The 22,610-nt window shown below is 44.3% G+C and overlaps 1 protein-coding gene across 1 annotated transcript in view; it reads right to left on the bottom strand.

Moving 5' to 3' along the window:
* The window catches only part of LOC144501925 (vacuolar protein sorting-associated protein 37D-like), a 58,029-nt gene that overhangs the window by 24,366 nt on the left and 11,053 nt on the right, over positions 1-22,610 (bottom strand). The window contains exons 2-3 of the mRNA XM_078225959.1: positions 15,745-15,916; positions 3,826-3,908 (exon numbers count right to left, since the gene is read on the bottom strand). Of these exons, the coding sequence (XP_078082085.1) occupies positions 3,826-3,908; positions 15,745-15,916 (255 nt within the window). The remainder of the gene's footprint in view (positions 1-3,825; positions 3,909-15,744; positions 15,917-22,610) is intronic.

The raw sequence follows: 22,610 nt of genomic DNA, 5'->3' as shown, positions 1-22,610 counted from the left end.
ATTCATTTACTTATTTCTTTGTTTTTTTTTTAGAAAGAGGGGAGTCATATGACATTCTAGTAAAGAAAAGGAAAAGAGAATCAGGTATTAATAACAATTAGCAGGTGTTACCTTGATCTCCCCCAGAATGAACTACATACTTCTCTGCTATCTGGGACTCCTCGTCTCAGACCGAACCACAGATACCACATCAACTAAAGACCAGAAGATCAGCCTATGATACCCCGGATATATGTGGTTCACCCCACCAGATGCAGGCAAATGTGAGGATGGCATCCTATGGGTACACCCCAATAAGAGTACCACCTATGGGTGTAATAACCAAAGAGTGATGTACAGGAAAGATAATGGGAGCTCTGATTACTGCTCCCTAAGGACGACCCTCACTAGTGATTGGTGGGTGTACACTAACCATGGGTGCATGAAGCTAGCCTGTCTAGCCCATGGCCCAGAAAAAGGGCTGGAATTAGGAAAGAAGTGCCCCGGTAAGGTTATTCAGAACGAGTATATATACTATGAAATTAAGAATGGGTTAAGACCAACTGTTAGCACAGCCATCCCCACTTGTCCCGAAACCGCCCCAGGGCCCCAAAATGGGTTGATACTAAAACGTACAGGGAAAATATTATTCAACAACACACACTACGAATTGGTACCAGTAGTGGTAGATTTAGCCAGAACACAATGACCAGACTGGTGTCCCTCCCCACTTAGAAAATTGTACCTCCACTTGACCCAGAGGCTGCTAAGCTGAAAGACTGGGACACACGCGGGGGAAGAGATGCCCAGGTCAAAGGGGCGCAAGAGGAAGGAAATCCTGAATGATCTGGCGACTGCATACGGAGCAGGGGTATCCACCATTAATGCGCTGGATCTGGCTGATTTGGATAATAAACTCAGAGTCCTAACCCGACAAGTTAAACAGACCTTGGACAGCTTAAATGAAAATGCTCGGCAAGATGCCGAGGGAGATTTGGCTGAGAACAAGGCTAGTAGCCTTATGGTTACTGTACCAGAAGGACATGCCCAAACTATTAATCAGATCGCCCGAGAGAGGGTGGAAGATAATGCCAGGCAACAGAACCGAACCCTTTTTAGCATCTATGGGCAATGGATGGTCGAGCAGTTAAGAGAGAATCTTGACCAGGTTAGCAGGGGGAAAGTTTCGTCCTGGATCAGTGATGAACAGATTGAACACCTGTACCGGGGAAAAAGACACCCCAATGTCACTAACTGCCAATTATGGCAACTGACCAAAGTCTGGTCTAACAATAGTTGTAGAAGAACCCCGGGGACTGCACTAGGAATGGTGTTGGGGATCCCAGTAATTTTAAAAGATAAGGTCGGGTTGAGACTTTTTGAAGCTGAAAATATAGGGATCATTAAAGGAGGGATGTGGATGGGGTACCAGGGGACTCTACTGTATGTGGTTGAGAAAGGAGGGAAGCTCATTGGCACCAGTCTGGAGAAATGTGAACACACAGACAAAATGGCCGTGTGCCCATATCCGGTGTATGAAAATGAACATGCCCTGTGTGGATTCAGAACAACCACTAACCTAAATTGTACACTGGAAATTCGAAATTTGGAAAGGGATGTCACCTGGGTGGCTTACAGGGGGGGGAGGGAGAATATTGTACTACAACCTCGCTAGAAAATTACCAGTATGGGGCAGCCATTTGTAACATCCACAACACTACCTTTTGCATTAAACCACAGATTCCCGCTAGGATAGGATTAATTGAGATGGTAGAAATACACAGAAGAGAGAAAACACTAATAAATGCTAGCAAGAAATTGAGACAAAGTTTGGGAGACTATTTTGAAAAATTTGATCCTGGGATAACACTTCTCCCCGAGAAACTTCAACAAATTCGGACACAATTGATCACAGCACACAAGACCTTTGTCAAAGTGGTGCAACAAACAAGGGAAATAGAAAAGAACATTAGTGAAATTAGAGTCACTACATGGTGGGAGGACCTCTGGGATTGGGGTTCAAATGTCCAAATCCACCCATGGGTCCACATTCTGTCACATCTGGCTGTAATAGGAATCCTACTTATGGCAGTGTACCTAACCATCCTCACATTTAAATTCGCCCAATGGAAGAAGGAATTTCTGCAAAACTTGGACTCGGCAAGGGCCATCCGACATCAGGAGAGGCTCTACAATCAAGAGCCTTTATACTCTCCCATCTATATTTAATATGTATAGTCATTTTGTACTGTTTATTGCTTTGTTTTGTATATACCCGATTGATCTATTGTTTCTTATTGTTTTTAAAATTATTTTACTTCATTTAAATTTGTTGGTACTATTGTGGGTTAGGGATGATACTATCAAACCCAGATTCGGAGTACTTGCTTGTTGAGATGGTTTGGTAAGAATTGTGTGATCCAGTTCGCTGATGCTCACTGGATCAAGAGGAGGGATTGTGGTGATATAAACAGGGCCTAGTTTTAAGGCTGATAAAATTGGATATCCTAAATTAAAGAATTGGGCATATTAAAATCAAACACAGTCAAACCTCAGGCAGGCCAATTGTACCAATGCACAAACATGTCTGGGCCTGACACATCAATCACCCATCAAAGGTCGTTGCACTCTACTGATACTTAGCAGGAGATCATTGCACCCCATTGAAATGTACCGCCTATTGTTAGAAGCCCAGATCGGGCCAGACTTTCTGTCACCGACAGTTCCTGCAGTTACCTTATCTGATAACAGGTTACAGGTAAGCAACAGCATGGAGATGGACACCTGGGGGCAGACCCTGGTGTCCTGTCAGGCAGACATCAAGAAATCCACTGGGTATTGGAACCCCCTCCTGGGACCTCATTGGCTGGAAGCCAGAGAAATTTCTGGAAAGGCAAGCAGGCTGGGGGATAAAGGGACACACTTTCAGACACACAGCAGCGAAGACTCGACGAGGGAGGTGAACTTGACTATCCGGAAGACTGACCAGACAAGGAAGGAAGGAAGAAGCTGCCATCGAGACTCACCTTTGCGACGATGGACCAGAGGGACTCAGAGAATCGAGCCTGCAGTTTAACCAAACCATCTTTGCGGGTAGTATACTTGAATCTGGGGTATCCTCTTGTTTTATGTGGGTAATTTAAGGTTAATAGTGTTATTATTAATAAACTTGTTGAACCTTTACTTGTGTTTGTCCTTTGTCCATCTTGCAAATAAGGGCACCGGGGTAAAACCTTGGAGTAAGTAAACTGGTCGCAAGTATCTGAGAATTAACAGGTACAACACCATGTCAAATCTCTTAACATAAAGATTTTGGTCTCAGGTGTGCTTACTGTGTTTTCTTTACACCTCTCAATCAGACAGTCTAATAAAAAAGCAGTGTAACATTTGTAATGATTGCAGGGTCTGTATCCTGATAGAGTATTCTGCCTTCCTCCATTCTGGTTATACCTTAGGATATTCTCTACACAATCCAAATTTTATCCCCTTTTCTTCCATACTGAACATTTGGACCTCTGTACTTCATAACAATAAATTCATTAAAAATGCATAAATAAAAGTACAACATATGCAAATAAAGGGATATATGAATACTCGTTTTACTTCACATTAGAAAATAAAAGTCCCCGCTTTCCAAGTTTACAGGTTGTGACCTGTGGCCTGCAGGGATTTTGTTTTTGGCAAACCCTCAGATAAAAGCAAATGACTGTGGATGCTGGAATCTGAAACAAAAACAGAAAATGCTGAAAAATCTCAGCTGGTCTGCCGGCAGCTGTGGAGAGAGAATAGAGAAAAGAGAGCTAACGTTTCGAGTCAGGATGACCCTTCATCAGAGTGGACCCTCACCTCAGATTCCTCTTCACTTTTGACTGCCTCTCGCTGCAGGAGCTCCAGCGCAGTCCTGGGGCTCTGTCTTTCCAGGTAGGCAGCTGTGGAGACAGAAACCAGAGACAGCCACATCAGCAGATTGCAGTGTCATTCGGTATGGTCTCATATGCTGAATCTCTGGTCATTTCCCAAAGGCAGATAACCTATTGTTCCGAGGGCTCCCAACTATGATTAAATGTATTCCTGGAGGTTTCATCACATGATTTGTTCCTAGTTCCAGCCATCAGTCAACCAACACACCAATCCTTGTGACGCACTGCCTTCCTACGCCAATCGGCAAGCAAAAAGATTCATTACCCAATTGGATGATGAGTTGTATCAGCCGAACACTATATCTGGTAAAGAGGACTATTCAAAGAAAATCTAAAAAAAAACTTTCTTCATGTCCCATTGATTTTTCTCCAGTGTTTCACACAGCAGTATCCTGGAGATTGTTCTTTAATTCCTAGAGACTCCAGGCCAATCCTGGAGGGTTGGCAACGCTAATTGACCCCTGGTCAGATTCCACCAGATTGCTTCCGGTTTCAGACTTGGTGATTTCTGAGTAAGTTTACAATTTCACAACCTCTTCCAACCAACAGTTGAAAAGCTGGAAATCAATGCACTGTGCCGCAGCATCCAACATCCCCCACTCAGTCAGTCCTCAATCTTATAGCCATATAGGGGTATCTAACAGTCAGCAGTAAGAAAGGGGTCGCATGAGTGGAGACATGCTCCTATCCCGAGAAGGTTGAATGATAACCTGCCTCAGTTTATTATGGTACACTAGTAGTTTCACAGCAGCATCAATGGAGGCTTGGACCATCCAGTCATTGTTTACCAGTCAGGAACAGAAGGTGTTAGCCCATTAATCCCATTCTAACCAATAGGTCATACTCACGTCTCTTTATCATGGACTCCATCTAACCTAATTGATCCTCCAGGGGAAAGGTTATTTCTTTCTCAACCTTTTCATCTTATGTCATTTGTTAACATTCTATACCATGAGCCCAAATGAACACTATAATGGAATGTATCATTCTGTTTCTCTTCCCCAATGTGAATGTTCAGAATATCAATACAATAAAAATATTGTTACTATTCCTTTCTTCCATTCATCGACTTTAACCAAAACCGGTGTTGTAAATGAAGCTGCTTAAAGAGTTGTTGAGCACTGGACCCCACTACTCAGCTACTTAAAGTGCTGATGAATGCAACACCATCACTGAGTCATTCTCAGGATCTATCAAAGTGAACCCAGTTAAGGACCATAAGCAAATGCATCTGTAATGCTGTTACCCATTCATGTGGCAAATGGTGCAGGTTAATACCACAAATGTCGCAATTGTCTCAACACTGAGAACCTGCCACTGAAATGATCAGTACAATAAACTGCCCTGATCATGTTAAATAATTATAACAGCAAATCTAATAGTATGTGATAACTTTTTTAAAAAACAAAAACAACAACTTGTATTTATATAGCGCCCCTTCACATCCTTAAAACGAAAATATTGCTTTTGAAATACATTGGGTGAGATTTTAACTCACTCAAAACCCATCCACTTATAGATTTAAAATCAGGCCCACGATCACTGTTACTTAGGCAAATAATACAGTCAATGTGTACATAGCAACATTCCATGAATATATTGGTATACATCGATTATTATCAGTGGATTAGGATACACTAGCAAAGAAAGAGAGCTAAAGAAGGAGTATGATGAGTAGGTGAATATTAGGTGGGTCAGAATGTATGTGTGTAACTGAGTAGGTTAAATGATGGGTAGGTGGATTAGTCAGAGCTAGGTGGGAAGACAGTGCTACATATGTCAGATAGGTAGAGGAGGAAGCAGATAGCTGAGTCAGGTAAGAAGATAATAAGTGATCAGGGATTGATCTATAAAAAAGGGAATGGGTTTCTTGGTCTTGACTATTTCCTATCGTTATGCATCCAGCAGTGCTTTTTAGCTGGAATTTATTCCAGTTTCTCAGTATTTCTATTCCTCTGCCTCTGAGCTCAGTGAGAAGGCAGTCAGCCAATCTCTTGTCAAGTCCTGTGAGGTTTGGTCAAGAGAACATGTGTGAGCTTTGTTTCAGTGGTGGTACTTTCACAACCGACTTGGAAACTCCTGAGTACATCATCTGAGCTGACGCTTCAACGTAGTGTCGAGTGAGTTTTGCACTGTCTTACTGATAAGCTGTTAAACCAAGGCTCCTGTGCCTCACCAGATGGATGTAAAGGATCCCTTTGACTACCATAACAAAGGGTGCAATCGTCCGAAAAAAGTTCTTAGTGCCAAACGAGCGAGAAACGGGAAGTTTCACACCTGCTTTTTGGGTTGGGTTTGAAAATGCAATCTTTTTATCTCTAGTTGGGGGAGAGAACAAAGAACAAAGAAAATTACAGCACAGGAACAAGCCCATCGGCCCTCCAAACCCGACTGAACTAAAACCCCCTACCCTTCCAGGGACAGTATCTCTCTATTCCCATCCTATCCATGTATTTGTCAAGACGTCCCTTAAAAGTCACTATCGTATCCGCTTCCACTACCTCTCCTGGCAGCGAGTTCCAGACACCCACCACACTCTGTGTAAAAAAACTTGCCTCGTACAGCTCCTGTAAACCTTGCCCCTCACACCTTAAATCTATGCCTCCTAGTAATTGACTCTTCCACCCTGGGAAAAAGCTTCAGACTATCCACTCTGTCCATGCTCCTCATAATCTTGCAGACTTCTATCAGCTCGCCCCTCAACCTCCAGTGAGAACAAACCAATTTTCTCCAACCTCTCCTCATAGTTAATGCCCTCCATACCAGGCAGCATCCTGGTAAATATTTTCTGTACCCTTTCCAAAGCCTCCAAATCCTTCTGGTAGTATGGCGACCAGAATTGAACACTATATTCCAAGTGCGGTTTAACTAGGGTTCTATAAAACTGCAACGCGACTTGCCAGTTTTTGGCAAGAGGGGGGAGGGTGGAGCCTAAGATTGGCGGTGAGGCCGACTGCAGACTGCTTGGTGTGTCATTGCGCAGGCGCCCCAATCTCCCAGTGAGCTGGGAGACATCCTGCCATCTCCCCACCCACCCACCCTGCCTCCACATACACCCCCCCAACATCAGCAGCAATATAACCCCCGCATTGCAACACAGGTTGCCGGCATCACTGTATCGGGACACTCCTGATGGGTCCCCTGTCACGACACCCTCCGTGGCCCACCCTGCATGCCCCCCCACCCTCAAGACCCTGCCAATTGCTCCCTGTGCCGATCTCCCCTCCCTCCTCCTCCGATCACTCCTGGTGTTGGTCTCCCCCCACCCCTGCCAATCACTCACCATGCCGGTCTCCCCCACCCTCCTCCGCCGATCACTCACTGTGCCGGTCTCCCATTCCCCCCACCCTGGGGATTGTTCCCTGTGCTGAACTCCATCCCCCACTTCTGATCACTTCCCTCCTGCATACCCCCTGCCAATCGGCCCCCCTGCAGATCTCCCTTCCCTTCCTGTCTTGTAGAGCTTCCTCTCACTGATGGAGAAAGCTGTGATTCTTGCCGGCATGAGGACTGACCAGCGAGGAGGTAAGTACAAGTGAGGCCAGATGATGCCATCCGGTATCTACTAAAGGGCGCAAAGCCAATCTCGCCAGCCAAACAGGGCTGATAATTATACATGAGGCGAGAAACCAGGTGCGAACTGGCTCGTCCTGTCGAACGATGGCAAGCCCGCAAGATTGCGCCCAAAGTATTGTGTCATTTATCTCCTTGCTGTTCGTGGGATCTTTGCTGTTCATTAATTGGCAACCGGGTTTGCTGACACTGCAGCAGCGACTGGGATTCGGAAGTCTTGTATTGGCTGTAAAGTGCTTTGGGACATCCCGAGATTGTGAACAATAAATATCAGGTTTTAGAAAGGTCACTCAGCCTCAGGTGGAAAGTATCTCGCAGCGTACAACCACTTAACTGAACTTTAAATAGCATGCCCTCATCAGACTATCTGAGCAGTTAAACTGTTTGATTTATTTCCAATCCTGTATAGACTCTGTGAACAGCTGGGTGTGCCTGATGACCTCTGCTTATAGAGAGCCCCCACAGCTACAGCTGGGATAAGAGCAGATGGGAGTAACCACAGAGTGCAGCTTCTGTAATGAGGAGATAATGAGGATGTATTTCTATACACAAACAATGCACAGAGGGAAATCCTACCAAGTGACCATGAAATGAGCTCCACCACGACTACCATCTGCTTCCCTGACTTCATCCATCTGCTGTACAGGCACCATCTGTGACCCACACGGACACTTCTACAGTGGGGTGTGTCTGTTGCCAGGAGCTGGCAGCCTCAGTTGAGTGCCAAACAATCAAATCCGTGTGGGTTTGCTGCCAGTTTCAGTGTTTCCCCCTTGGCTCCGAATCAGCCACGTGAGGTGAGTCAATACCCTGGTGACTTGTGGTTGATTTTAGGTCAAGCGACTTGATTGACTACTTGGCAGTCACCAGATGTCTCAGACAACAACTGAGGATCAATAACCGACAAGCAGCTATCAGAAACCACTGAGCACATCATGAAAGTGTAGTGGTTGAGTTACTGGAGAGGCAGAGCAATAGTTATGTTAATACACCAGTAATCTCGAGACCTGGGTTAATAATCCAGAGGATGTCTATTCAAACCCCACCAAGACATTTTGAGAACTTTAATTCAGTTATACAGATCTGCAAATAAAAAGCTGATATCAGTAAAGTCACCATGAAGTTGTGGGATTGTTATGCAAATTTAATTTTTTTCACTAAGGAAGGACTGGCTGTTCTTACCTGCCTGGCCTGTACAGGACTCCGGATCCATGTGGTGACACTTACTGTCCTAACAAGTCTCTAAACTGGATAACAACCAACGATTCAAGATCATTCACCACCTTCTTCAAGGCAGTTACTAATGATCTTTAAATGCTGACCTTTTCAACAATCTCCACATCCCAAGAATTACTTATTACAAAGTGTTATCAATGGAAAGATTGAGCCGATTCAGATTAAACAGTGGTTTGATGCTGGTCCTACTTGTGGTTGACAAGTTACCTTCAGCCCACTTCAGATTTCAAATCTTGTCACCATGTGGATTAAATGCTGCGATGTGACACAGTGTGAAGATGTACAAACTCAACAGGCAAGAATGTATGTCAATTCCAGTCTGTATATTGCATTGATCCGTGTGGTACTCAGGACAGAATCTTCTTCAGTTATTGCTGCAGGGAGCGAGGGAAAAGGTGGGTTTGGGACATGGTGGGGGGTCAAAATTCCAAATCCCAACAGTGGGATGAACTCATACAATTAAGTTCCCTGAATTTAAAAGTCGGGTGAGTTTCCTGATGGCAAGTGTTGGGAAGCCCATTTGCAGGTATCTTTGTGTCAGGCATGCTCATTACATGGCCAGCTTAGCAGAATTAAGCTCCCCTCTGAATTAAATTACCCACGAGTTGTGAGAAATGTGCTTTCAGATTCATGACTGCATAGTGTGCACCAGGAGAGGAAGTCACCTTCCTGGACTTTGGAGTGAGTAGCTGCTACCTTGCCCTCTTTCAGGAACGCTCTCTATGGCAGGTCCAAAACAGTTCAGGTGTTAGTCGTCCAAGGTACGGGGAGGATGACCAAGGGCGTGGGGATGGAGTCTGCTGGACAACCTGGACAAGGGAGGTGAGGTTGGTGGGGAAAGGTGAAACTGGGTCTGGACAAAGGTGCCAGGATCAGTGGTCAGGTTGGGTGAGTGCCCCGGGAAGGAAGTCACACTGAAGCTCCTGACTTGCAGTGAGTGATTGCCTGTCCTTTAAATATGGTGCTTGGACCTTCGCGGCTGTGAGGTAAGGGTGCTGCGATGACTTGCCACCTACCCCACTGCAAGATTTGCTGTGCTCCTTGCATACATGTATATAATGAGCTGGACCGTGTGAGGTTGCATGTGGTCATCCCGTCCCACAGCAGAAACACTCACTTTCCACTCATACCTTCCAACGTATACTCCAGAAAGGGAGATTCTGCCCTGTACCATCATCTGGTCAATGTTGTTTTGAGATGGAGGGCGGGATTCTCTGGCTGTTCATGCCAGCAGGATTTGGCTGTCCCGCTGCGGTGAAGGCAGATTTGGCTGAGTGCTAAATTCTCCGTCCTCACTGGCAGTGGCGGCAGGAACTGCTGGAGAATCATAGAATCCCTACAGTCCAGAAGGATGCCATTCGGCCCATCGAGACTGCACTGACACCCAGGCCCTATTCCCGTCACCCCACGTATTTACCCTACTAATCCCCCTTGCATGAGGGTCAATTTAACATGGCCAATCAATCTAACCTGCATATCTTTGGAGTGTGGAAGGAAACCGGAGCACCCGGAGGAAACCCACACAGACACGGGGAGAATGTGCAAACTCCACACAGACAATGACCCAAGCCGGGAATTGAACCCGGATCCCTGGCGCTGTGAGGCATCAGTGCTAACCGCTGTGCCACCGTGCCACCCATTCGGCCATCAAGAGAGACAATGGGGGAAGGGATTTTCTGTCCTCCCTGGAGCATGTTTCTCACAGCAAGAGGCAGCGTGCCGTTCACAGGCAGCAGGATTCCATGCCACCGGGAACCCATAGTGGGGTGCGCTGTCAGTGGGACCAGAAGATCTTGCCAGTGTGAACAGCAGGAAAATTCCAGCCAACGAGAGAGAAAGTAAGTGTTCCAATGTTACTTGTGAAAAAATTTTTTAAATGGCTTAATTTGCACACTTGATGCTTCCTTTTCTTGCATCCACAGTTAGTTCACAGATATTTCTCAAATGTGGCGATGGAACTTAAATTCATCTGAAACTCTACTGCTTGTATCCTAGTGCCTAAGTCCTGTTCACCCTTTACCCATTGTGCTCATTGGCCTAGGGCTCCTGATTGAGCAACATCTAGATTTAAAAATTCTTATCCTATTTTCAAATCCTCCTGTGGCCTCATTTTTCCTTAACTCTGTTATCTCCTGCAGCATTAGACATCGCCGAGATATCTGCATTACCGTAATGCTGGCATTTCTATCCATTGTTTGGTGGCTATGCCTATAGCTAGCGAGGACTGAACTGCTGGAATTCCCTCCTTAAACCTCTCCCGCCCTACTCCACTTTCCTCCTTGGTATGGCTCCTGCTCTGCCCAAGACTGCAAGAAACTACAAGGGGTTGTGAATGAAGCCCAGTCCATCACGCAAACCAGTCTCCCATCCATTGACACTGTCTACACTTCCTGCTGCCTCGCAAAAGCAGCCAGCATAATTACAGATGCCATGCACCCTGAACATACTCTCTTTCACCTTCTTCCATTGGGAAAAAGATACAAAAGTCTGAGGTCACGTACCAGCCGACTTGGGAACAGCTTCTTCCCTGCTGCCATCAGACTTAATACCTTGCGTTAAGTTGATCTTTCTCTACGCCCTAGCTATGACTGTAACATTACATTCTGCACTCTCTCCTTTCCTTCCCTATGAACGGTATGCTTTGTCTGTATAGCGCGCAAGAAACAATACTTTTCACTGTATACTAATACACGTGACAATAATAAATCAAATCAAATCAAATCCTTTAAGATGCTCCTTAAAATCTACCTCTTTGACCAAGATTTTGGTCATCTGTCCTAATATCTCCTTACATAGTTTGGTGTCATTTTCTTTTGATAATGTCCTGATATTTTACTACATAAAGCATGGTATGTAAATGCAAAATGTTGTTAGTTCACATTCAGAGTTCATGCTGAGTCACAGCTTGATCAGTGCAGCAGTGTCTGAAATGTGTCACTAGGAGTGTTGTGGTAGCAAGTGTCTGACCTTCGTTCACTCTCTGTAATGTTAATAAAAGCAAGCAGATGAGTTTGATCAGCCTCCCACACAGCAAACTGAGGCAGTGTGAAACTGAGGTAGCAATGTGGCAGTGCATGGTTCAAACATTCTTACAAGTGGTGACATTTACTCTGTCATTTCCAGCAGTTACTTTTATTGTCTGCAACTATTTTTAACTGTCAATGTTCATGGAAACATTCTCCCCATTTCCTCTCCTCTTCTTTTAAAGGTATTGAATGTCAGTAGGTTACATAGTGCGACAGTACTATGCCTTTAAGAAATATATTTATATCATATTTCTTGTGAAGGGTAGGTTTAAAATTCAGCTCTATTTATACGGTGCTGCTTTGTCTGCACCAGGCTAAGAATGTAGCCTAATGATTGATCTTAGCCAATGGGGTGTTTGTTTTAATCTGAGTTAATGCATTTTTGTTTATTTTTGGTTTTATCCCTGGGGTTTCAGAATAGAGTTTGATCGACAAGAAATAGAGTCATGTGCTAATTGGTGGAGCTAAACTTGCAGTTCTCTTTGATTTTAAAAACTGTTAGTTTCTGCTTGGTTCTGAAAGAAGCAAAGAAGCAAGAGGTCTTTCTCTCACTGGAGTCTGCTGCTATTTCTTCTTTAAAAGAAGAAATAGGTCTCTCTCCCTGAAGGTTTTCTGGAGCCTTGAGGACTGGCAGCCCATGTACCAGCACATAAGCCTGTGTTGTTTGCCAACTGATTTTGTAGAGGAGCTTAAGTCTATGAGGAATATTGCTTAAATCGGAACTAATAGAGGTAGATTAGCAGTTAAGACTAGTATCTTGTCATGTTTAAGTATTTCAATTAGTAAATCCATTCATTATAGTTAAACTGTATTGTTAGATAAAGTTTGCTTTGATAAAAACATCCTAGTGGGTCAATAGAATCACATCTGGAGTGAATCAGCTTATGCTCACACTAATGCCAAAATAGCAAATAGTTGGGGCCTCGTCTAACTTCATAATATACTTTGGAGTTTCTGATCTGGCCCCTAACAACGAGCATACAAATCTGAATGTACTGAATTTCAGTAGTGTACACAGGAATACGAGACTGAAGGTACTGAATGTCAGTAGAGTACACAGGAACAGGTACAGAAAGGTACTGAATGTCAGTAATGGGCGGCACGGTGGCACAGTGGTTAGTACTGCTGCCTCACAGCGCCAGGGACCCAGGTTCAATTCCGACCTAAGGTCACTGTCTATGTGGAGTTTGCACATTCTCCCTGTGTCTGCCTGGGTTTCCTCAGGGTGATCCGGTTTGCTCCCACAGTCCAAAGATGTGTAGGTTAGGTTGATTGGCCATGCTAAATTGACCCTAGTGTCAGGGGGATTAGCAGAGCAAATATGTGGGGTTATGGGAATAGAGCCTGGATGGGATTGTGGTCGGTACAGACAGGATGGGCCGATTCTATGATGAGTAGAGTACATAGGATTAGGCATGTGAAGGTACTGGATGTCAGTAGAGTACACAGGAACAGGTACATGAAGGTACTGAATGTCAGTAATATACAGGAGAACAGGTATACGAACATACTGAATGTCAGCAGCATACACAGGAACAGGTATATGAAGGTACTGAATGTCACTAGTGTACACAGAAACAGGTACATGAAGGTACTGAATGTCAGTAATATACAGGAGAACAGGTATACGAACATACTGAATGTCAGCAGCATACACAGGAACAGGTATATGAAGGTACTGAATGTCACTAGTGTACACAGGAACAGGTACATGAAGGTACTGAATGTCAGTAATATACAGGAGAACAGGTATACGAACATACTGAATGTCAGCAGCATACACAGGAACAGGTATATGAAGGTACTGAATGTCAGTAATGTACACAGGAACAGGTACATGAAGGTACTGAATGTCAGTAATGTACACAGGAACAGGTACATGAAGGTACTGAATGTCAGTAATGTACACAGGAACAGGTACATGAAGGTACAGCATGTCAGAAGAGTACACAGGAACAGGTATACGAACATACTGGATGTCAGTAGAATACACAGGAACAGGTATATGAAGATACTGAATGTCAGTAGAATACACAGGAACAGGTATATGAAAGTACTGAATGTCAGTAGAATACACAGGAACAGGTATATGAAGATACTGAATGTCAGTAGAATACACAGGAACAGGTATATGAAAGTACTGAATGTCAGTAGAATACACAGGAACAGGTATATGAAGATACTGAATGTCAGTAGCATACACAGGAACAGGTGTGTGAAGGTACTGAATATCAGTAGAATATCATCTCGCCAAGGTCATCCCCACACCCCCACTTCTTGCCTTCAAACAACCGCACAACCTCAAACAGACCATTGTCCGCAGCAAACTACCCAGCCTTCAGGAGAACAGTGACCATGACACCACACAACCCTGCCACAGCAACCTCTGCAAGACATGCCGGATCATCGACACGGATGCCATCATCTCACGTGAGAACACCATCCACCAGGTACACGGTACATACTCTTGCAACTTGGCCAACGTTGTCTACCTGATACGCTGCAGGAAAGGATGTCCCGAGGCATGGTACATTGGGGAGACCATGCAGATGCTATGACAATGGATGAATGAACACCGCTCGACAATCACCAGGCAAGAGTGTTCTCTTCCTGTTGGGGGGCACTTCAGTGGTCACGGGCATTCGGCTTCTGATCTTCAGGTAAGCGTTCTCCGAGGCGGCTTTCAGGACACACGACAACGCAGAGTTGCTGAGCAGAGACTGATAGCCAAGTTCCGCACACATGAGGACGGCCTCATCCGGGATCTTGGGTTCATGGCACACTATCTGTAACCCCCACGACTTGCCTGGGCTTGCAAAATCTCACTAACTGTCCTGTCTGGAGACAATACACATCTCTTTAACCTTGCTTAACGCTCTCTCCACTCACATTGTCTATACCTTTAAGACTTGATTACCTGTAAAGACACACATTCCAACCATTATTTTGTAAAGTGAGTTTGTGTCTTTATATGCCCTGCTTGTGAACAGAACTCCCACTCACCTGACGAAGGGGCAGCACTCCGAAAGCTAGTGGCTTTTGCGACCAAATAAACCTGTTGGACTTTAACCTGGTGTTGTGAGACTTCTTACTGTGTCAGTAGAATACACAAGAACAGGTATATGAAGGTACCGAATGTCACTAGTGTACACAGGAACAGGTATATGAAGGCACTGAATGTCAGTAGAATACACAAGAACAGGTTTATAAAGGTACTGAATGTCAGTAGTGTACACAGGAACATGTATATGAAGGTACTGAATGTCAGTAGAATACACAAGAACAGGTTTATAAAGGTACTGAATGTCAGTAGTGTACACAGGAACAAGTATATGAAGGTACTGAATGTCAGTAGAATACACAGGAACATGTATATGAAGGTACTGAATGTCAGCCGAGCACACAGGAGTCTGTTCCATCATTAGCTGATCTTGAATCACTTTTGGAACTGATGTGATCTGATTCCTGGAAATTTCAATTATCCCTGCATCCTGTTTGGAGGAAGCTAAGTCCATATTTCCACTGCCCTTTTCTGAAAGAAATGCTTCTTGATTTCACTCCTAAACAGCATCATTGTACTTTTAAGATGATGCCACCTCTTTCTGCATTCCCCACCACACGATACAGCCTCTCTTTATCAACCCCTTTCAAATGTTTTATTCATTTTCAACACATCAGTTGGATTGAAACTCAAAGGAATGCAACCCAATTTAATGCAACCTAATGATTTAACCCTTTGTATTCACATGCCGTATGCTCTCTTCATTGGTCACATTTCATGTGTATGTTTTAATTGTAATAACTTGATTTTCCCATTAACTCATACCAACTTGTATTGTAAATAGGCTGGTATTAAAATAATGCAGACTGCAAAATTTAGACTACAACATAAACTTTACTTTAATTGTCACCAAGTGGAGTGTTGAGGTTGGGGGACGGGGGTGGTGGGGGGGGGGGGGGGGGGGGGTGGTGATTGCAAGGCAGCGAGTTACAGAAGGAGAGTTGCTTACCTAATTTTCTCTGCTTGTCCTCATAAACTACAGTCACCTCCTGCAACTCCTGGTATTTCCTAGCCAAATGTAGCTTTTTGTCATCTAGCCGAGGATGCAAACTGAGATTATCTTCAGCCATCTTTCTGTTACTGGCTAGAATCATCTCTCGCTCCAACTGTAGAGTCTGTAACTGGAAACAGAGACACACACTTTCACCCCAGAAATTCACCAACATCAGATGTAACAGATCAAGGTTTGCACCAAAGGTTTCTCAGTGCATTCTGAACAATGTATAGGTTTTGATGTATTTTTGGTTGTGCACACTCCTTGCACAATGCCAGTCCATTGATATTGATGGGCATCAAGATGCTTTTCAATGCATTTTGAGGAGAATTTATCTCCACAGTTACATGGGTTCGAAGCTGCCAATCTGCTTGCTGTTTTTGTAATGATGGAGTTTGTAATAATTCTAACAATGCAACATGATGACTACGATAAGAGTTAGAAACCATTCCCACCTCCATTCTTTTGCTACCTGGTTCACTGGTTCTGCTGAAAGGTAAGGGCTGATAGAATCATTTTATTGATTAGGTTGAGATTCTCTGTTGAAGAGAGAATGAATGATTCTGGAGCGAAGATTTATTATAGGCATTTTATACATTTATTAGGAACAACAGGGTAGCTAGAGAAAGAGTTGGTCCACTCAAGGACAAAGGAGGGAAATTATGCATAGAACCAAAGGAAATGGGTGAGATCCTTAATGAGTACTTTGCATCGGTATTCACAAAGGAGGGACACGTTGATTGGTGATGTCTCAGGGGGATAAGTAACCCCTTTAGAACAAATCATCATTACGAGGGAGGAAGTGTTAGATGTATTAAAAAGCATTAAGATAGACTAATCCCCAGGGCCAGATGGCATCTATCCGAGATTGCTGAGGGAGACAAGAGACTAAATTGCTGGGCCTCTAACAGAAATCTTGTTTTTTCATTGGCCACAGGTGAGATCCCAGAGGATTGGAGGATAGCCAATATTGTCCCATTATTTAGGAAGAGTAGCAAGGATAACCCGAGTAATTATAGGTCAGTGAGCTTGACATCGGTAATAGTGAAATTGTTGAAGAAGATTTTTTAGAGATAGGATCTATACACATTTGGAACTGAATGGTCTTATTAGCGACAGACAGCATGGTTTTGTATGAGGGAGGTCATGTCTCACTAATTTAATTGAGTTTTTTGAGGAGGTGACAAAAATGATTGAGAAGGGAGGAGCTGTGGATGTTGTCTACATGGACTTTAGTAAGGCATTTGACAAGGTCCCTCATGGCAGGCTGGTGCAAAAGATTAAATCACAGGGGATCAGGGGTGAACTAGCTAAATGGATTCAGAACTGGCTTGGCCATAGAAGACAGAGGTTGCGGTGGAAGGGTGTTTTTCTGAATGGAGGTCTGCAACTAGTGGTGTTCCGCAGGGATGAGTGTTGGGACCTCTGCTGTTTGTAATATATATAAATGACTTGGAAGAAAACGTAGCTGGTCTGATTAGCAAGTTTGCGGATGATACTAAGATTGCTGGGGTTGCGGATAGTGATGAAGATTGTCAGAGAATACAGCAGGATATAGATAGGCTGGAAAATTGGGCGGAGAAATGGCAGATGGAATTTAATCCGGACAAATGTGAGGTGATGCATTTTGGCAGATCCAATTCAGGTGGGAGCTGTAAAATAAATGGCAGAACCATCAGGAGCATAGAGACACAGAGAGATCTGGGAGTACAGGTCCACAGATCCTTAAAAGTGGCAGCACAGGTGGAAAAGGTGGTGAAGAATGCCTATGGCATGCTTGCCTTCATCGGACGGGCATTGAATATAAAAGTTGGCAAATTATGTTATAGTTGTATAAGGCACACAAGCTTTCGGAGCTCTTAGCCCCTTCTTCAGGTGAGTGGGAATTCTGTTCACAAACAGAGCTTATAAAGACACAGACTCAAATTACATGAATAATGGTTGGAATGCGAATACTTACAACTAATCAAGTCTTTAAGAAACGAAACGTCTTGATGCTCTCTCCACTCACATTGTTTCGTTTCTTAAAGACTTGATTAGTTGTAAGTATTCGCATTCCAACCATTATTCATGTAATTTGAGTCTGTGTCTTTATATGCTCTGTTTGTGAACAGAATTCCCACTCACCTGAAGAAGGGGCTAAGAGCTCCGAAAGCTTGTGTGGCTTTTGCTACCAAATAAACCTGTTGGACTTTAACCTCGTGTTGTTAAACTTCTTACTGTGTTTACCCCAGTCCAACGCCGGCATCTCCACATCATAGTTGTATAAAACATTGGCTAGGCCACATTTGGAGTTCTGTGACCAATTCTGGTCACCGCACTACAGGAACGATGTGGTGGCTTTGGAGAGAGTACAGAAAAGGTTTACCAGGATGTTGCCTGGTATGGAGGGTATTAGCTATGAGGAGAGATTGAATAAACTGGGATTGTTCTCCCTGGAAAGACAGAGACTGCGGGGCGACCTGATAGAAGTTTATAAAATTATGAGGGGTATAGATAGGGTGAACAGTTGGAAGCTTTTTCCCAGGGCAGAAATGACAATTACAAGGGAGCACAAGTTCAAGTTAAGGGAGGAAAGGTTCAGTGGAGATGTGTGGGGGAAGCTTTTTTACACAGAGGGTGGTGGGGGCCTGGAATGCACTGTCAAGTAAGGTGGTTGAGGCAGTTACATTAGCGATATTTAAGACTTATCTAAATAGACACATGAACAGACGGGGAATCGAGGGATACAAGCGGTTGGTCTAGATAGGACAATGAGATCGGCGCAGGCTTGGAGGGCCGAAGGGCCTGTTCCTGTGCTGGACAGTTCTTTGTTCTTTGTCAACTGAACCATTTTCCTTTCCTTGTCCATCATTTCAATTCCCTTTTTAGCTGGAGATGCTGGGTGGAATTTGTGTGTGGTTGAGTGTTTGTGTGAATATGTGTGTGAATGCGTGTATGTGGAAGTGTGTGTCTGAGTGTATGCTTGTCTGTATAATTGTGTGTGTGTGTGTGTATATGTGTGAGAGATTATGTTGGTGAGAGAGTGGGTGAGAAAGATTGTGTGTGCATTTGTGAGTGTGTTTGTGAGTTTGTGCATACAAATGTATCTGAGAGTGTGTATGTAACAGTGTGTATCTAAGTGTGTGTGTACATAGAAGTGTGTGTGTGTGTATATGAGTGTGTGTGTGTGTATGAGTATGTGTGAGAGTGTGTATGTGACAGAGTGCATGTATATGTGTGTGTGTATAGGAGTGTGTATGAGAGTGTGTGTGAGAGAGTGGGTGTGAATGATTGTGTGTATATGGGTATATGTGAAAGTGCGTACGAGTGTGTATGGGAATGTGTTTGTAAAAACATGTTTGTAAGAGTGTGCTTGTGAATGCAAGTGTGCACAAGTGTGTGAGGCAGATGGAAACACCAGGCTGAACTGCATAATTGTAGAAGTGAATGTCAGCTAGAGCATTTAAAGAGATACTCATCAGATAAGGTATCCACAAGGTATGATGATACTGAGCCTTTAAGAAATGTATTTGAGCCATGTTCTTGTGCAGTATCTGTTGTAACAGTTATATGCACTCGGAGCCGTTCTGTCTATCCGGCATCCAATATTATTGCTGCAACAGCATAATTACTTCTAATGGCTAGAATGTTGGTGTTAATCTGAACCAATGCTGTTCTGCTGTTTTCCCCTGGATTTTGCAGAGTGGGGACTGATTGGGATGATTGGCAGATATGGTCATGTGATGGGGAAGTTGGGCTTACATAGATGCTGCTTTTGGAGTTGAGAGAGCAGTGCATCACTTTTCCCCTCTCTGAAGTTGGAGACTGGAAGCTGCCGGAGACTAAATTTACCTCTCTGAGGTTTTGCTATTTTGAGGATATCTCCTTCTCTAAAATTTCCTGCCCGGGCCTCGGTCCAGAAGTGTTAAAAAGCTGAAAATCCAGCATCACATAAGCATACCTGATTTTCGCAAACTAATTTTGAAGAAGTGTGCTTGTCTATGTGGTGTGGCTTTAATTCAGAACAACAGAGATAGTTGGTTGTTAAGGATTATACTTCGTTATGTCTAAGCATTTTAATTGGCAAAAGCTAATTCTTTTTGTTCTGAAGTTCTATTCTAACTGTGCTCTTATATAAAGTTTGCTTGAATCATACCTAGAGTGAAACACATTACGCTCACCCTAATGCCAAAATCAAATGTAAAAGTTAAGGTCTAGGCTAACTGCATAATATATCTTGGGGTTTCTGGTCTGGGCCTTTACAAAGGCTATTAGAATGGTATCTTAACGTTCTGGATAGAATCCTTCCATTTTCAGCCTAAGTGCCGAGGTGGAGATGGGAATATGGAGGGCCCGATTTTACCATCAAGTTGCGCCCATTTTCAGGCACGAAAACTTGGTAAAATCGGGCATGCATTTAAATTGACTTAATGGGTTGCACGTCCAACCTTACTGGCACTTGCCTCTTTACCACTGCATTCGCCCATCCAGATTTGGCACGAAACAGACGTGCTCTACAAAAGTCTGATTCGGGTGCTCCAGTTAGTGTGGAGGTAAGTACCGATGGTGCCCGATGGCTCTCTGCTTGAGACCGGTGGGGGGGGGGGGGGGGGGGGTGGTGGGGGTGGTGGTGGAAGGTGGGTCCGACAGCTCTCTGCTTGAGATCTGTGGGGGAAGGGGGTCCACTGCCACTCTGTGATCAGTGAGGGGGAAAGGGGGGTCTGCTGCCATTCTGTCTGAGATCGGTGGGGGGGGGAGGGGGAGGGGCCAGCGATCGGTCTGGGTGGCGGAGGGGGTGGGGGGATAAGGGTTTCAGTAATGTTGTGGGGATGGGGCAATGCCTGTGGGGGCATTATCTGGCCTCAGAGCCAGGTGGCAGGAGAGCTGCATTCTATCGGTTTTTTTCTGCGCATGCGCAGCTGGAGGCGTCGATTGGAGCTGCAGGGTTTCGGGCACGTTAAGCCCCTCCCACAGGCTTGTGCAGCACGATTCAGAATCGCTGATAGTTTTTGCAGGCAGAGTGTGTATGGGGGCGCCTGAGAATGGGTCTAAAAGTCGGACCTGGAACACTCCCAGTTTCAAGTCCGCCCAGCACTTAGAATCAAAATGGTAAAATAGGGCCTGGAGTGTTTCCCGCTGCGGAGGCTGACAAGAAAACACATCAAATCTTCCCGCTCCAACCTCATTAATTATATACCTGGCAGTTTCACACCATACTCAATGGCGAGGCAGACCTGGATGACATGCAGCCTGTGGTCATGTCTGGGTGTCATATTAAGAAGATGTCCAACATCACTGACCCAGCATTGAAGAAAGAAGGTGGACCTCCTGGAAATGGAAATAGATCTCCAGGAACATTCTGACACTGGAAGATGGACCTCATCTGGAAGGTCCACCTGCAGATGCTCCCCTGACATATTGCTGTGGTGTTCCAGAGTCCAGGATTGCTGGCAGCCACCATCCTGAATCCCGGAGCAGTCCAGGCATTATTCAGATCAGTCCCGACATCTGCTCGCCAAGTTGTTCCAAACATGTTTTAAGCTGGTGTGTTTTCCCACCAGCAAAGCAGAAATTCTAGGGTGGGGGAGTGTTGGGTCTTCATCTGCATCCTGTCAATGGGATGCAAATGAGGTTCACACCATCCTCTGGTGGGTTTTCCGAGCGTCCATGATGGCACCAGCGGAAGGTCACGCTGTAAATTCACGCTGGCGTGAAACCGATTTCTGGGCCTCTCGCCATGTTCTCTCGCTGTGGCCATCATCGAACTGGCCAGCAAGAACTTGATCAAATTCCACCCCCCCGCCCCCCACCATCCCCACCACCCCCCCCCCCCCCACTCCCCACTCCCCACCCCCACCCCCCCATCTTATAAACTTGCTTTAAACTTATTGCTCTAATTCACATTAGAAACTTTTATTTAAAAATTCAACATGCTCCACCATGACGAAGCAGGAGGTGGAATTACATTTTGTGCACAGAACTTGTGTTAAACTGAAGGAGAATTTTCTCTTTTCTTTAAAATAGATTTTTAGGAAGTTATAACATTCTGCACTTTCTACATCGGGACATGATAGAAGGACATGTTTTTGTGCAATTAATCAGAACACATCAGCTCAAACCTTTCATATTGAACCACTAACTATTAATGAGCTTAACGCTGCAGACTTGGTCAATTCTCCTCTGTGGGATACAACCATTCATTCTAACCACTTTGATTGGTTCTGGTAAACCAAAATACACAATGTCCTGCAGCTGTGCACGTCTGTAACAATAACCCAGTTTGCTTTTTACTTCAGAAAGTTGGAGACTGTGGAAAATAATTCCGATGTGGAGATATCCACATAATAATTCCAGCAGCCCCTTGTCCAAATTCCAAATAATTCCAGCAGCCCCTTGTCACCTCTGCATCTGCTTTTTCACCAGCTTTAGGCAGACGGAACAAGCCTCACTCACTTTTAAATGTGGTAAAGGTAAAATCATTTAACAGGCTACAACAGGAATCATGCATTAAGGAGTGTGAGGTTTTACACCATCCTACACAGCAAGTGCATTTCATTAGCACCTGCTATGTTAGGAAATGTCTAAAAGGCTTGAGTGCTTAATCATATTTTTAAATGTGTTATTTTTACACCTTTCATCCTGAGGAACATTTTACAAGGTGAAGATTCAGCTAAAAATTGAAAGCGTAAGTGAACTGGAGCAAATTTGCTCACGACCCAGGCTAGCTTAGGTTTTGTTTGTCATTAAGTCTTCATTAGTTCTGTTTGATGACAAATCATACCAGTAAACTATCGAATGAGATGAGTGTACATTAATTAGTCAGTGGGAGCAATTATGCA

Source organism: Mustelus asterias, chromosome 12 (assembly GCF_964213995.1).
Source record: "Mustelus asterias chromosome 12, sMusAst1.hap1.1, whole genome shotgun sequence".
Classification (NCBI taxonomy): domain Eukaryota; kingdom Metazoa; phylum Chordata; class Chondrichthyes; order Carcharhiniformes; family Triakidae; genus Mustelus; species Mustelus asterias.
This window is presented reverse-complemented; position numbering and strand designations above follow the sequence as displayed.